General features: G+C 44.2%; 1 protein-coding gene across 1 annotated transcript in view; it reads right to left on the bottom strand.

The window, feature by feature from the left end:
* Positions 1-14,334, bottom strand: part of palm2akap2 (PALM2 and AKAP2 fusion) — a 119,666-nt gene that overhangs the window by 69,577 nt on the left and 35,755 nt on the right. Inside the window, exons 2-3 of the mRNA XM_079756030.1 lie at positions 11,007-11,087; positions 7,426-7,550 (exon numbers count right to left, since the gene is read on the bottom strand). Coding sequence (XP_079612156.1) covers positions 7,426-7,541 — 116 coding nt within the window. The 5' untranslated portion in view covers positions 7,542-7,550; positions 11,007-11,087. The remainder of the gene's footprint in view (positions 1-7,425; positions 7,551-11,006; positions 11,088-14,334) is intronic.

Raw genomic sequence — 14,334 nt, 5'->3', positions numbered from 1 at the left:
GACCAACCCATTTTAGATTTGCGTCAGGGGCAAGAGTCACTTATCCGCCGGTATAATAACAACAGTGCCAGAGATCCGCCCACAAAGTTAAAATAGGGCCCATAGACTGTGACACACCTCACCCAGTACCGGGGTGAAGCATCCACTGCCTCACACTAACCCATTCATACAGTTATTCACCCACAAATTCATACACATATTCACACACAAATTCATACACATATTCACACATAAATTCATACACATATTCTTTCAGACAGTCATGCACAAATTCATGCACAAATTCAAACACATTCATCCGCATATACAGATACAGGACCTCCCTTTAACGTCTCACCCCAAAGACGGAGGAGAAAGGCTAAACATAGAACGTGTTCCGCTGAGACCGAGAGGTAGTGGGTGGAAGGTGAACACAGGAGAACACGTTCTGTACTCTTAAGGCCGCACAGTAGTACCTTTGACAAAGGTTGCTTAAAAGAAAGAAAAAAAAAAAAGAGAGCCATAACCTCAGCACAGAACCAACACAAAGGTTAATAGAGAGCCGGACAGAACCTTTGGCAACAGTAGAACCCCTTAGAACCTTCCACAGGCTGATTTCACCATCAGTTCACTCTCTGATTCAGTCTCTGATATATTCTCTAGGACAATGGTTCTCAAACTTTTAAACTGCGTACCCACCAAATATTGGTCTCCTGAAGTACCACCGTTATGATCGATATAACATATATAAAATATATCAAAATACAGTAGCGCACAGCTCACGCAGTAGGCAAATTTATTTCTTAAAATAATATTATTTATTGTTAACTGTTGTCAGCTGTACAAAGTTGTAGCACTAGAACAGACACACACACACACACACACACACACACACACACACACACACACATACGCACACACAAACACTCTCTCTCACACACACACACACACACACACAAATACACACACAAACAAACATACACACACACACACACACAGATGTAATAACAATAGTAGGAAACCGTGATTCTTCCTGTTTGTGTGTGTGAATGTGTGTGTGAGTGTGTGTGTGTTTTTCTGTGTGTGTGCGTGTGTTTGTGTGCATGTGTGTCTCTTACATACTGAAAGAGCTTATCAAACTTTTTTCATGAGAATCATAGAACGCTGTCTCAACCTTGCAGACGTCTGTTTTTAGAGCAGTTCCTTATCTCAGAATTTGATTCTTTTGTAAAGTCAGATCATCCAGACAGCTGAGGGCCGAGCTCAGAAGCAGCAGCAGCCAGACATTGTCTGCAGTAAGGACATCAAGCCTGCTCTATTCTCAGCCTGCCCTGTCCATTTCAAGTGCCATTTCATGGTGTATTGTGTTCATATAATGTGTTTTGTTATCATGGTATGTTTCAGTCCTGTCTACTGGTCACTGGAATAGTCTAAAAATTGTCCCAGGGCCCTGGTTGTATATTTTTATATAGAGATTAACTATTTGGCAATCTGTTTGCTAGCTAAAATTACTGCCTAGATACCGAGGGGTTTGTTTCCGTAAGTCAATTAATTAACAAAATAAACAAAGAGTGGATGAACAGATCTGAGAGATACTGGGTTTGGTCTTTATGAATGATTATCATTTTAGTACCCATGAAGGCAATCAAGTAAATTCAATTATACACACGCATAACACACACATGTGATTGTCCACAGTGCCGTATAGTGGTGAATCAGGAAACTGCACTATTTGTTCTAATTGGAGTATTTGAACTTAAATGTGTGTGTGTGTGTGTGTGTGTGTGTGTGTGTGTGTGTGTGTGTGTGTGTGTGTTTGTGTGTGTGTGTGTGTTTGGGTTTGTGTAATTGTGTGTGTATGTGTGTGTGTCTGTGTGTGTGTGTGAGTATGTGTGTTTGCTTTGCTCCCGCATGACTTCACACTTGTCCCTCCTTTGATTCTATTTCCTGTTGTGTATTTTTAAACGTCTTGTCTGTCATTATCCCCATGGCGACACTGGATTGCAAGGCCTGTTTTACGGCTATTTAAAAGAATAAGTTAATGAATCGTGCCTTAATTGAATTAATGAATTGATTAATTATTAATATACCAATATAATGAATCTCCAACATACCAAAGGTATTATGTCAGTGTTCATTGTTTGTCTCTCACAATGGAGACACACATGGACCCAAGACTAGATGAAGAATGAGCCAATCAGCAGAGACACACAACACCAAACACCAGGTGTAGTGCCAGGTGCACAGGTGATTACAGGGAAGGTGCAATGAAAGGCCATTGCATTATAAAGAGGATCACTGTGAGACCCCAAGTGATTAGATTCTCATCCAATTAATTATCTTAATGCAGACGAAACACTGGATCCCAATGTCCCGTCTGGGTCAAATCAAGTTGAACTGATCTTTGATTGGAGTTTCAATCTCTTGAATCATATCTAACATGATGGGGAGGTTTGCAGTTCTGTGGTATCTGTGGAAATGATTATGTTAATCCAATCATTTACGTTTCACTTGTGATTCCGGTACCTGCTGAACCCATCCAACACTATTTAGAGCTTGAACCACCTCTGTGCATCCAAGAAGCCCCAGCAGCAAACTAAACCAACCCCTCCTGGCCTTCTGCTGGTTCAGAGCCACTAGCCTGTCTCCTCAGAGCAACCTGTGTTATGACATAGAAGGGATAGAGCCAGTGTCTTTGTGTTATGACAGAGAAGAGATGAAGCCAGTGTCTTGGTCTTATAATAGTCCTTATTGTTATGGAGGGTCTGCTGTATTAGTTACAGGAAAAACATACTGGCTTGTCGCTCACACTTTTATAGATAACAACACGATGGTAACGCACTCAGGCCTATTAAGTTGATGTTATTTACGCACAAACACACACACACACACACACACAAACACACACACACACACAAACACATTCACACACAAACACACACACACACATAATCATGCCTTAATTCAAGTATTCCATGCAGACACATTGACACAAGCATATACACCCAATCACACATAACACACACACACACTACTATACGCAAACACTGTCAGAATCGACATACAGCCCATAAAACACATTCTCCTCACTGAGGATTCCTCCACTCCCATTCCATTCAAAATCCCTTTTTAGGAATGGAATTCTCCTCTTGGATGCTTCCTTATTCCCTTATTCTACTAACGCTATCCTTCCCTTAGAAGCGTATTTTTTGGGATCTTCCTTATGGATTCTTCCTCTAAGAATATTGCTACAATAATCTGGAATAACAACAATAACGAGAAGGGAATAAGGATTTCTTGTTCCTACAATTCTCAAATTGTCCTCATACCATTCTCAGTCAAACACAAGGGATATGGGTAACAACAATGTTTATTTGTGTATTATTAACAACACGAATGAGAGAGACATAGATCTATGATTGTCGTCAGAATGAATCTATGTTCAATGTTTGTAGTCAGAATGAATCTATGTTCTATGTTTATAGTCAGAGTTAATCTATGTTCTATGTTTGTGTTCAGAATGAATGAACTGTGTACCCTATTGATTTCAGTGTTATGAGTCAATGTTATCTTTCAGCAGTTGTAGTATTTGGGGTGGTTATCTCATCACGTTGATGGATGCATCGCAGGAGCAGTACTTCGGGAAACCAGCTGCTGGGTGTTAGGGCGGGGGTTAGGGCTAGGGGGCGGATGTTAGGGCGGGTGTTAGGGCTAAGTGGCTAGGGGCCGGGTGTTAGGGGGCGGGTGATAGGGCTAAGTGGCTAGGGGCCGGGTGATAGGGGGCGGGTGTTAGGGGGCGGGTGTTAGGGGGCGGGTGTTAGGGCTAAGTGGCTAGGGGCCGGGTGATAGGGGGCGGGTGTTAGGGGGCGGGTGTTAGGGGGCGGGTGTTAGGGCTAAGTGGCTAGGGGCCGGGTGTTAGGGCTAAGTGGCTAGGGGCCGGGTGTTAGGGCTAAGCGGCTAGGGGGCGGATGATAGGGGGGCGGTTGATAGGGGGCGGGTGATAGGGCTAGGTGGCTAAGGGGCGGGTGGTAGGGTTTTTTTTAGGGCTAGGCAGCTAGGGGGCAAGTGTTAGGGCGGGGGTTAGTGCTAGGTGGCTAGGGGGCGGGTGTTAGGGCGGGGGTTAGTGCTAGGTGGCTAGGGGGCGGGGGTTAGTGCTAGGTGGTTAGGGGGAGGGTGTTAGGGCTAGGTGGTAGGGGGCGGGTGGTAGTTTTTTTTTTAGGGCTAGGCGCTAGGGGGCTGGTGTTAGGGCTTGTGTTTGGGCTAGGTGGTTAGGGGGCGGGTGTGAGGGCCGCGTGGCTAGGGTCAGTGGTGAGGTGAGGGGGGAGTAAAGGGTTAGTGTTAGGGGAAGAGGGCCAGGCTGTGAAGGCTTGATTGGAACCGCTCTCTGTGGCTCCTGGCTGCTGAAAGGGCTGACTGTGTCTCCTGTTTACACAGTAGGTCTGTAATGATATAGAAACTGTTCCACTACCATCCCCACTGCTCTCCCACTCCCTCTCTCTCTCGCTCCCCCTCTCTCTCTCTCTCTCTCCCATTGTCTGGCATCTTCCTCTTTCTCTCAATTTTTCCCATTCTGTCTGCTCTCTCTCTCTCCCTCGATCAATCTCTCTTTATATCTCTCTCTCTTTCATTAGCTCCCATTCTGTCTGCTATTCTGTCTCTCTCTCTCCCTCTATCTATCTCTCTTTCTCTCTCTCTCTCTCTTGCATGAGCTCCCATTCTGTCTGTTCTGTCTCCCTCTATATCTCTTTCCTGAGCTCCCATTCTGTCGATTCCTTCTTGCCCCTGGTTGAGGGTGTTAGGGAGTTGGTTAGAACTCTCTGCGGTTTTATTTTAGCTTGGCTAACACAACGGCCTTTATAGACACAACGTCCTACTTGTTATGGCCATTAAGTCACAGGTCCTCTCTCCCTGCATCCCGTCCTGTCTGTTTCTATGTCTCTCTCTTATTCTTTCTCTTTTTTATCAACTTCAAACAAGACTGAAAAAAATGAAGAACGGTTCACAGTGCCACTCTAAACTCTCTCTCACTCTCTATTTCTGACAGTCTCTCTCTCTGTCTCTTTTTCCCTCTCTGTCTCTCTCTCTCACTCTCTCTTTCTGACTGTCTCTCTCCCTAACTCTGTCTTTCAGACTGTCTCTCTCTTTCCCTCTCTATTTCAAACTGTCTCTCTCTCACTCTCTCTTTCTTCCTCCATTCCAGTAGACCTCTTTAAACTCCCAGCTGTTCTTCTTCTGTGGTGTTTATGTGTTCTTCAGACTTTGTCATGATGGAACACCTATAAGCCTCACACCTGGCCCCTTTCTCCCGCTCTGTCAGGGCTGTGTGTGTGTGTGTGTGTATGTGTGCGTGTGTGTACGAAAGAGGAGAAATTATGTAAATGCGATCATGTTCCATAACAGTGCCCCTATTGCCTTCCTCATGGTCCCTGAAGGAGGGGCCCTCTTCTGGGTTCCTTCTCTAGGTTCCTACTCTGGGTTTGGGGAGATTCACCTTAAGGGCCCTATCTTGCATCCACCGCAATTGACTTTCTACACTGACAAATGTGTCGTTGCTAGTTTGCAACTGGTGCAGAGTGTTCTTTTCCCTCCAGCGCCACGCGCCTGTAAATTAGGGAATGATCTTGCGCCCCGAGGGGCGGTTCGGCGAAAGGAGGAGGCGTGATCTGGCGTAAACGTTCCCTGGTGCTATTTTGCAGTTTCAGAAAACAATTGCGCCAACAATTGTTCAGATGCTATTTTAAGGGCGCATGCATAATGTTGCTGGTGCACCTCGCGCATACACTTTGCTTCTCTCCTCTACCTAGCCACACATTCTTGGTAAATTATTTGGGAAAGAACAGCTGATACAACGGTAATAACTTGTACTTTTAAATCAATGCATCTGCAAACACCGTACAGCAAACACATATTTTAAGCCCATAACTTTAAGGATTGACGAGTATTTGATCGTGAGAAAACATTGTTTTACCGTGAGTGAGTGTTAAAAAGAATGAATGAATGCGGTCGCGCATGTGTGTATGTGTAAAATAATTAATGAAAGCGGGCGCGCGTGTGTGCGTCCATCTGTTTAAACACACGCAAACTAAACACTAACGCATAATACAGTCCATGGCAATGTATATTAACGGGGGGACACATGCATATTAGGAACACAAGTCGATAACGATACTGCATATAATACTGGTAAGAAACAATGTTTGTTAATGTATTGCGTATATCATTAAATAGAAGCTACAGTTAATGCATATCAAATGTGTGTTAAGTTTTCTTTGCCGAAATTTATTTGAGGACTCAGTGTTTCTGAAGTTGTGGAAGAAAACGCTATTCCATGTGTGAATTAGGCCATATTATTTGGCCATAAACTGAGCCATTTCAAGTTTGAAATTCATGTGGTCATGCATCTGTCTCATCGGAGACTGCAAACGCGCTGTCAAAATATCAACTCGTCAGATTCAAATGTGCTCATGGCTATTAAAGGGGATGGGAGATGGCGCTCTCATTGGTTTATTGCACGTTACGCCCAAACCAAACCTACGGGTAATTAGGCTACTTCAAACCAACCCTTTTTAGATTTGCGCCAGGCGCAAGGGTCATTTATGCACCGGTAAAATAGCAACATCGCCATAGAACCTCCCACAAAGCCATGTGCTTGGCGCTTCTCACTTGCGTTTCAGACCGTTAAGATAGGGCCCTAAGTCCTTTAGGAGCTTAAGGTTAGTGGGTGTTTTGTAGAGTGGGGCTGTGAGGCCCCATGAGAATGTAACTGGGACAGAGGGCTGTATAAATAAGCTAAAATTTATCGACATGGACACAACACAACGTTGTTCTCTAATGTACGTCTGTCCAACCCTAACGTTTTACAAAGGGCTCTTTGAAAGCTTAACCATTGACTTTAGCTAACCCAGCCAGTGGTTGAATGATGTGATTCACACCTAGCAGACCAGCGATAAGACCCTCTACAGTAGCCTCTCTTTCTGACCAGTCACAGCGCTAAGTCAATAATGTCCTGGAGATAGCGACTGAGCTAGCTGAGCTAAAGTGCTAAAGGCATGCTGTTTCCATCTATTCATTAATCCTTTCATCCATCCATACCGATAAGCTAGCTTCAGGCAAACAGGACTGCTTTCATAGAGTTTATTAAACAGTGCAGCAGTGCACTGCGGGGCGATAGCTGAATACATCTCAAGGACAACACCAACAATACTAAACCAACGCCAAATGTGGGGCTGCTGGATGCAGCGTGTTTGTAGACTGCCGAGCTATTAAAGGAAATCTGGGTTCTGCAGAGTCAGCAAGATGTGCCCCATTGGAATATAATGAAAAGAGAAAAGTAGGTTGGAATGTACTAAGTAGGGGGAGAGGGAGTGTTAGTGAGTTTGGGTGTGTGTGGGTTTGTGTTTGTGAATATGTGTGTGTGTGTGTGTGTGTGTGTGTGTGTCAGTGTACCTGTGTATCTGGTCCTCCAGCCTCCTGCCCTGCTCTTCCTCCTTCTCCAGCTGTCTCCTGCTCTCCTCCTCTTCCTCACCGCCATTGGAGCCCTGGAGCAACCAGCGCTCACGCATGGCTTTAGACTGGGAGAGAGAGAGAGAGAAAGGGAGAGAGAGAGAGAGAGAGAGAGAGAGAGGAAGATGGATGCAGAGAAAATTCCTTTTATTGAGGAATACCAGCTGATTCAGGTGTCTATAGATATATATAGATAATGTACTGCAGGGATGGTGCACCCGTGGCTGACAGGAGGGACTCATTTTAACTTCCTATAGTATTACACAATGTTACACATAATATATCACAAGTATGTCATGGTCAACATGTATCGCTCCATTCAAGACCATAGTCTAAACTCTGACACTAGGCTGATGGTTAACATTTGTCCACAGTCTAAACTCTGACACTAGGCTGATGGTTAACATTAGTCCACAGTCTAAACTCTCACTGTTTGCTGGTAGTTTGGTACTAGCGAATTTTAGCTTTGACTGTTGACCGTTAAGTAACATAGAGAGAGAGCCAACTTGGGATTGTGTGCAAAAATTATCTGAGCTACGTATATGGCCAATGGTCTGTGTTTCCTATCTGGTTGGGGTAATAATAAGTCTGTGACCTCAGAGGGCCAGCACTCTCCCACGCCGCCGCTGAAACAACATTCCACTTCCTGTCCACTCTGAGCGGCTCAGAGCTCCTCAGAGAAGGTCTGGAGGTTCTGCTCAGAAATACCCTGGATGTAAGTGAAGGACATGTTTTTTGAGGCTTTTCATGGGATCGATTGTGGTGTCCAATCACAATCGAACGAATGTGGGTACTTCATGTAGTTCTAATCGTCTGTGAGTTACATTTCTATGACCGCAGCTAAGGAAGTGTATATAAACGGTTTGGCTTGTTTCAAATGTATACAAATGCTAGCTGTGCATTTATGGGTTAGACAGCCCCATACAGGCTAGGCTAATCGGCTATGGATGGATGAAAGGATTAATGAATGGATGGATTGATTTTAAATAAGGAAGAGGTCAGACAAGTTGTTTCGATTGGTGCTGGACATTTGGTATATTCCAACCATGGTAATGCATGAATGAAGCAGCAGGCGAAGACTACAATGACTTCCGCAAACCTCTAGAAAGTCATTCCCTGATGCCATCTTAGGCTCTCCGCCTGGCCGTCTATCCTTACAACGATCACTCGGCTGACTGGTTCTTTATCTCTGGGCTGCTGTCCGGGCTTCCTCTCCCAGGCTAAGCCCTCGTCCCCTGAGAGCCAGCGCCGCCACACAGAGCTCTCCCTCCGCCCGACACCCGGCCCTCCGAGCCAGCTAGGGGCTGCTTCAGAGTGTGAGGAGATTCAATCTCTGGTTATTAAAGGGGAACCCTCAAGAGAGTGCTGCTTTTAACGGACGCTGTGAAATCACACCAGACCGCAGCATAAACTGGGTTCAATTTCCAGGAAGTTGTATTCATTTTCAAACAAATGGCGTTCGCAAATCCCAGATCAATAAGGTCACCGGTCCAACTTTTCACCGTTCTTTCGCGCCACAACTGAGTTGATGTTGAAGACCGGGACATTTTCACCACGTTCCCTGAAGCAGTTACATCCTATGCTAGAAAATAGCAGAATGTGAGGGTTTGCTCTAAAGCACCCGGACGGCTTTGCTAGAGAGCAGCCAAAACACTAACGGTGGCTCTTCAATCAAGCACTGCCCAGAATGTAAACCACTGTTCAGTGGTTTGTTTCTCTCTCTCTCTCTCTCTCTCTCTCTCTCTCTCTCTCTCTCTCTCTCTCTCTCTCTCTCTCTCTCTCTCTCTCTCTCTCTCTCTCTCTCTCTCCCCTCTATCTCTCTCCCCCTGAAGCAGGGATCTGCAATGGACCATTTAAAGATGGACACTAACACTAACATTAGATCACATTGTAATAAGACGTGAATCTAGTGTATCGAAGGAGCAGGTCAAGTTAAACTCCTCCTCTAGAATCACTCCAGGTAGACGGAGGAGATGAGGGGGCATAGGGTTTGAACCAGGGGGTCCAGCCACTACCCTTTCCTGCTCCCCACGTCTCCAGTAACATCTTCTGGCACCCCCTGTTTGTTTCAGTCTGTCACTGATTCTGATTGATACTTTTTGGGTGATTATTGTTTTTAGGGTTATGCATGTATACGTGCCATTTATAATATGACATGCTCACACAATGTTTGGTGCTTTGTATCCCAAAGCATAAATAACTAATAATAAACAAACATGTGGTGAGTGATGTATAGTGCATAGTGAGGTTGAAAATATGTTTTAGTAAAGCCACAAAGTTTAAGACGTAAAGAAATGTTAAATGGCTTAATTCAAGTGAAGGGATTTGAACAGAGTCTCAATGGAATGAACAATGTAACCATGCACACCATTTAAAAAATGTAAAATGGTGGGAAACAAATTAAGAGATGATTTAAACAAATGGCTAATATGATTCATTTTAGATAAAATATAGAATTGCTGAGCTGTTCTGTGTGTGTGTGTGTGTGTGTGTGTGTGTGTGTGTGTGTGTGTGTGTGTGTGTGTGTGTGTCTGTGTGTGTGTGTGTGTGTGTGTGTGTGTGTGTGTGTGTGTGTTTCTGTGTGGTAGTAATTTGGAAAAGTATGTCATTGACCTTATTCATTCACATCTAGGTTCATCAAAATAAGCTCACAAAAAGATGAGGCTTATACCGGTGGTCTCCTTTGTGTCTCAGCTTTCATATGGCATATTGTTTGTCAATAGCATGTGTTGCCAGCCCAACTATAGACTAAAAAGCGCCCATTGACTTCCATTGTAAAAAAATATATATATTTTAAAACAAGAATATCTTAAAAAGTTTTAAATATTTAAATAATCTGATTTTTGAAAAATTCAAAATTGGGATGGAGTCTATAGGTGAAAAATTGTGGAAGGAGTAGGTTCCCAAAGTTTGTAGAGAATAATAAAGAAGAAAGAGATGTGCCTGACTGTAGTAACTAGACATGATACATGATAAATTATTTCTAAGCTAGAGTGATGCATATGGTTGTCATTAAGCATTAAGCTGGTCAGTGATTCATATTCCGTTTCAGTTTCCACATGTGGGTGAAGCTCTGTGAAACAGTGCCATGCAGGATCAAACTCAGCCACTGGGAATGTGAAAACCAGAGAGTCTAATGAAGGGAATGTACTTTATTGGGAGTATTAAAAGTGTGTCCAGAGAGAGGTTGAAGGGGAGTGGTGCCATGCAGAATGTGGATGCACTGAGTTAATGCTGCTGCACCTTCCAAACCAGCTGGAAGGAGAAGGACTATCAATGATAACGTTGCTATAGATATGCAACAAGCTGCAAAAACCGGTTAGGGTGTGAGTGGTACTTGAGTGGGAGTGTGTGTGTGTTTGTTGGAGTTTGTATGGCTGTTTAAAGCAGCCTAACCCAGCTCAGAGTACAATCAGAATGACTCAGGCCTGGTGAGGCTGCTTAAACCAGCCATCATACACACACGCTCACACACACACACACACACACACACACACACACACACACACACACACTAAGGTCACCTTGAGGTGTTGTAACTGTAGCACCAGATCATCCAGCTGACTTCTCTTGTTCTCAATCGCTGTTTGTCGTTTACGTTTCTCCTGGAAGACAACAAATAAACACAAATGTAATCAACACATGCTATCAATTCACAATGCCTCATAACACACACGTCATTAACACATGCTATCCAAACAGGATCAGTAGCTGCTTGATAACATAAGGTGATAAGGGTATCAATTGCTGCCTCATAACACACATGTAATCTCTCACAGGATCAATAGCTGCTTTATAACACACGTAATCACCCACAGGATCAATAGCTGCTTCATAACATACATGTAATCACCCACAGGATCAATAGCTGCTTTATAACCAGTGTTGCCACAGTTACCTTGAAAAAGTAATCAGATTACTGATTACTAGTTACCAGTGTTGCCACGGTTACCTTGAAAAAGTAATCAGATTACTGATTACTAGTTACTCCTTAAAATAGTAACTCAGTTACTTTAACTCAGTTAAAGTAATCTGACGAGTTGCGCGCTTTACGGGGCGATCACCGGACGCATCTCCACATGCGTAACGTAAACAGCGCGTGCTAGCGCTCGAGCTGCTCGGACCTCCCCGTGGGTTTAGTTCTCTGGCGATAACCCACTTGCTCTCTCTGCTGCCGTCGCTCCAGCGCAACACACACACACACACACACACACACACACACACACACACACACACACACACACACACACACACACGCAGCACCGTGCGACTAATTCCGCCGCTAATAACAACTGGTGGCGCGGACTCTGGAGAGTCAAGGTCGACACTCGCCTCTGATAGATTGAAGTCTTTGGAGACTTACGCTTCACACGCACACGCACTCTCACACAAACAGGCAGACAGACACACACACACACACACACACACACGCACACACACACACACACACACACACACACACTTCGCCCTGAAGGGGCTTAATTTTGATAATGACCGGCGACGTTCTATACATTATTCCGCTTATTACACGGCTACGAGCCAAAACGAAAAAATGACTTCACATGGTGTGTCTTTTTACAATTTATTTGTTACCAGCATTCGTAGTGTTGATCAGCAGAGAAATAGTCCGCCAAAGACGTTGACGTCGCTTAGCAACCGAAGACGCTGGGGTTGAAAAGTTACCGGACTACTTGAAGAGTGATACCAAAGACGTCATTACAGGCAAAAAGTCCTTTGTTTTCCTTGACAGTGGTCAATTATACTTAGCAACGGTGAATTATCAAATATAATTCACCGCCGGAAGTTGTGAAGAGCCCATGCAAGTGAACGGAGCTTTCCACGGCATTGAGAAGACCCGTGTAATAATCAATAATAATTCAACTCGATTTTTTTTTTTTTTTACAAGTGGTTGGTACAAAATGAATCTTGACGAAATCTGGTGGGGACGCGTCCCCGGCGTAATGGACGCCTATGCACACACAAACACACACATGCGCGCACATGCAACACCTTGCAACTAATTCCACCGCTAAAAACAACTGGGGGCGCGGACTCTGGAGAGTCAAGGTCGACACTCGCCTCGGATAGATTGAAGTCTTTGGAGACTTACGCTTCACACGCACACACACTCTCACACAAACAGACAGACACACACACACACACCACTGCATCGCTCTCAACGCCAATCGGTGATCCGGTAAAAAATAAATAAAATAGTAACGCACAGTGACTTTGGTGAGTAACTTTAATCTGATTACTGGTCTGGAAATAGTAATCGATACAGTGTTAGATTACTCGTTACTGAAAAAAGTGGTCCGAGGCCAGTCACGCGTTACTAAGTAACGCGTGACTGGCCTCGGACCACTTTTTGTGTGTCACACTTTATGTGTGTTATAAACATGTTTGTTATAAATAGTGATCCCAGTTACGCGTTACTCGGATCACTGTTTATAACACACATGTAATCACCCACAGGATCAATAGCTACTTCCAAACAAGGATCACCTCCCGTTCTCTGGCAGAATGGTATGGCCCTATTACCCAGCATGCTTCGGCTCTCTCGACACCTCCGTCCAGGTGTTTCCCGCTCCTAAACACGCCCACAACATGAGGCTCCTGATAACTGAGGACCCTGGTGGGGCCAGGGGGGACAGGCCTTTTACACAACTCGGTTTTAAAGGCACAGGGTCAAGGGTCAAGTTGTATTTAGTACACAGAATGAGCTTCTGAATATAGTTTTGTGTGCACAGCTTGGCTGCAGGTGGAACTGCCCGTGATGTTTGTGGATGTTGCAATAGGATTGATATTGAATCATTCATGCAGTTGAATTAATCACATGCTGAAGGAGGAGCGCTATTTAAACAGAGCAACACATATTGCTCTCTAAAAGAGTGCTTCCAGTAGTGCTAGGCCTGGCTCTTTATGACAGCAGGTCTGCAGTCTGTCAGCTGCCTTCACCTCTCAAGAGAGATGGATCGCCATAGCAACGCATGGAGGTAGTAGAGCGTCCCAGAGGTCAGGGGGTCGTGGGGAAGGGGAAGGGGGGTCGAGAGGGGCGAAGGTCTATACAGACTATATAGAAACGGCCCAGTTAGGCCTGGGGTATTCATGGGGGGAGAGGAGCTATGTGGAAGTAGTTCAAAAGAAGGAGGTCAAAACCTTGCAGCGAGGACTCACAAACGACCAGGTGATGTTATAGATACATTAGAGACTCACTATAGACTCACTATAGAAACATTATACATACTTTACAGAATGATTATACATTTAGAAACACTATAACTACATTATAGATTCATTGTAGATACATTAAAAATTCACCATAGATTCATTATAGTTTCACTATAGAAGTATTATAGATTGTTTATTATCATAACCTGGTCAGTTCAATGTGGTCTTGGATTTTAGGACGCCATCTGTCAGCAATTTTATATCCATCTCTCTCTCTCTCTCTCTCTCTCTCTCTCTCGCTCTCTCTCTCCTCTCCTTTTCTCTGCATGTTTCTCAGAGACCTGCTTTCCTGTCTTCTAAATATAGACATGAGGGAAAAACCCTAAAACTCAAAATCGCAGCTCAATGACCAGTCACAGGCATTACACACACACAACACACTATAACACAGACATTACACACAACACACTGTTACACAGACATTACACACACACAACACATTATCACACAGACATTACACTCACACAAACACACACAGACACACACAACACACTGTAACAAAGACATTACACACACAACACACTAACACAGACATCACACACACACCAAACTGTAACACAGACATTATACATACACAACCCAATGTAACACAGACATTACACACACACAACACACTGTAAC

Source organism: Pollachius pollachius (genome assembly GCF_949987615.1).
Source record: "Pollachius pollachius genome assembly, chromosome: 18".
Classification (NCBI taxonomy): domain Eukaryota; kingdom Metazoa; phylum Chordata; class Actinopteri; order Gadiformes; family Gadidae; genus Pollachius; species Pollachius pollachius.
The sequence above is the reverse complement of the archived record's forward strand: the minus strand, read 5'-3'. Positions and strand labels throughout refer to the sequence as shown.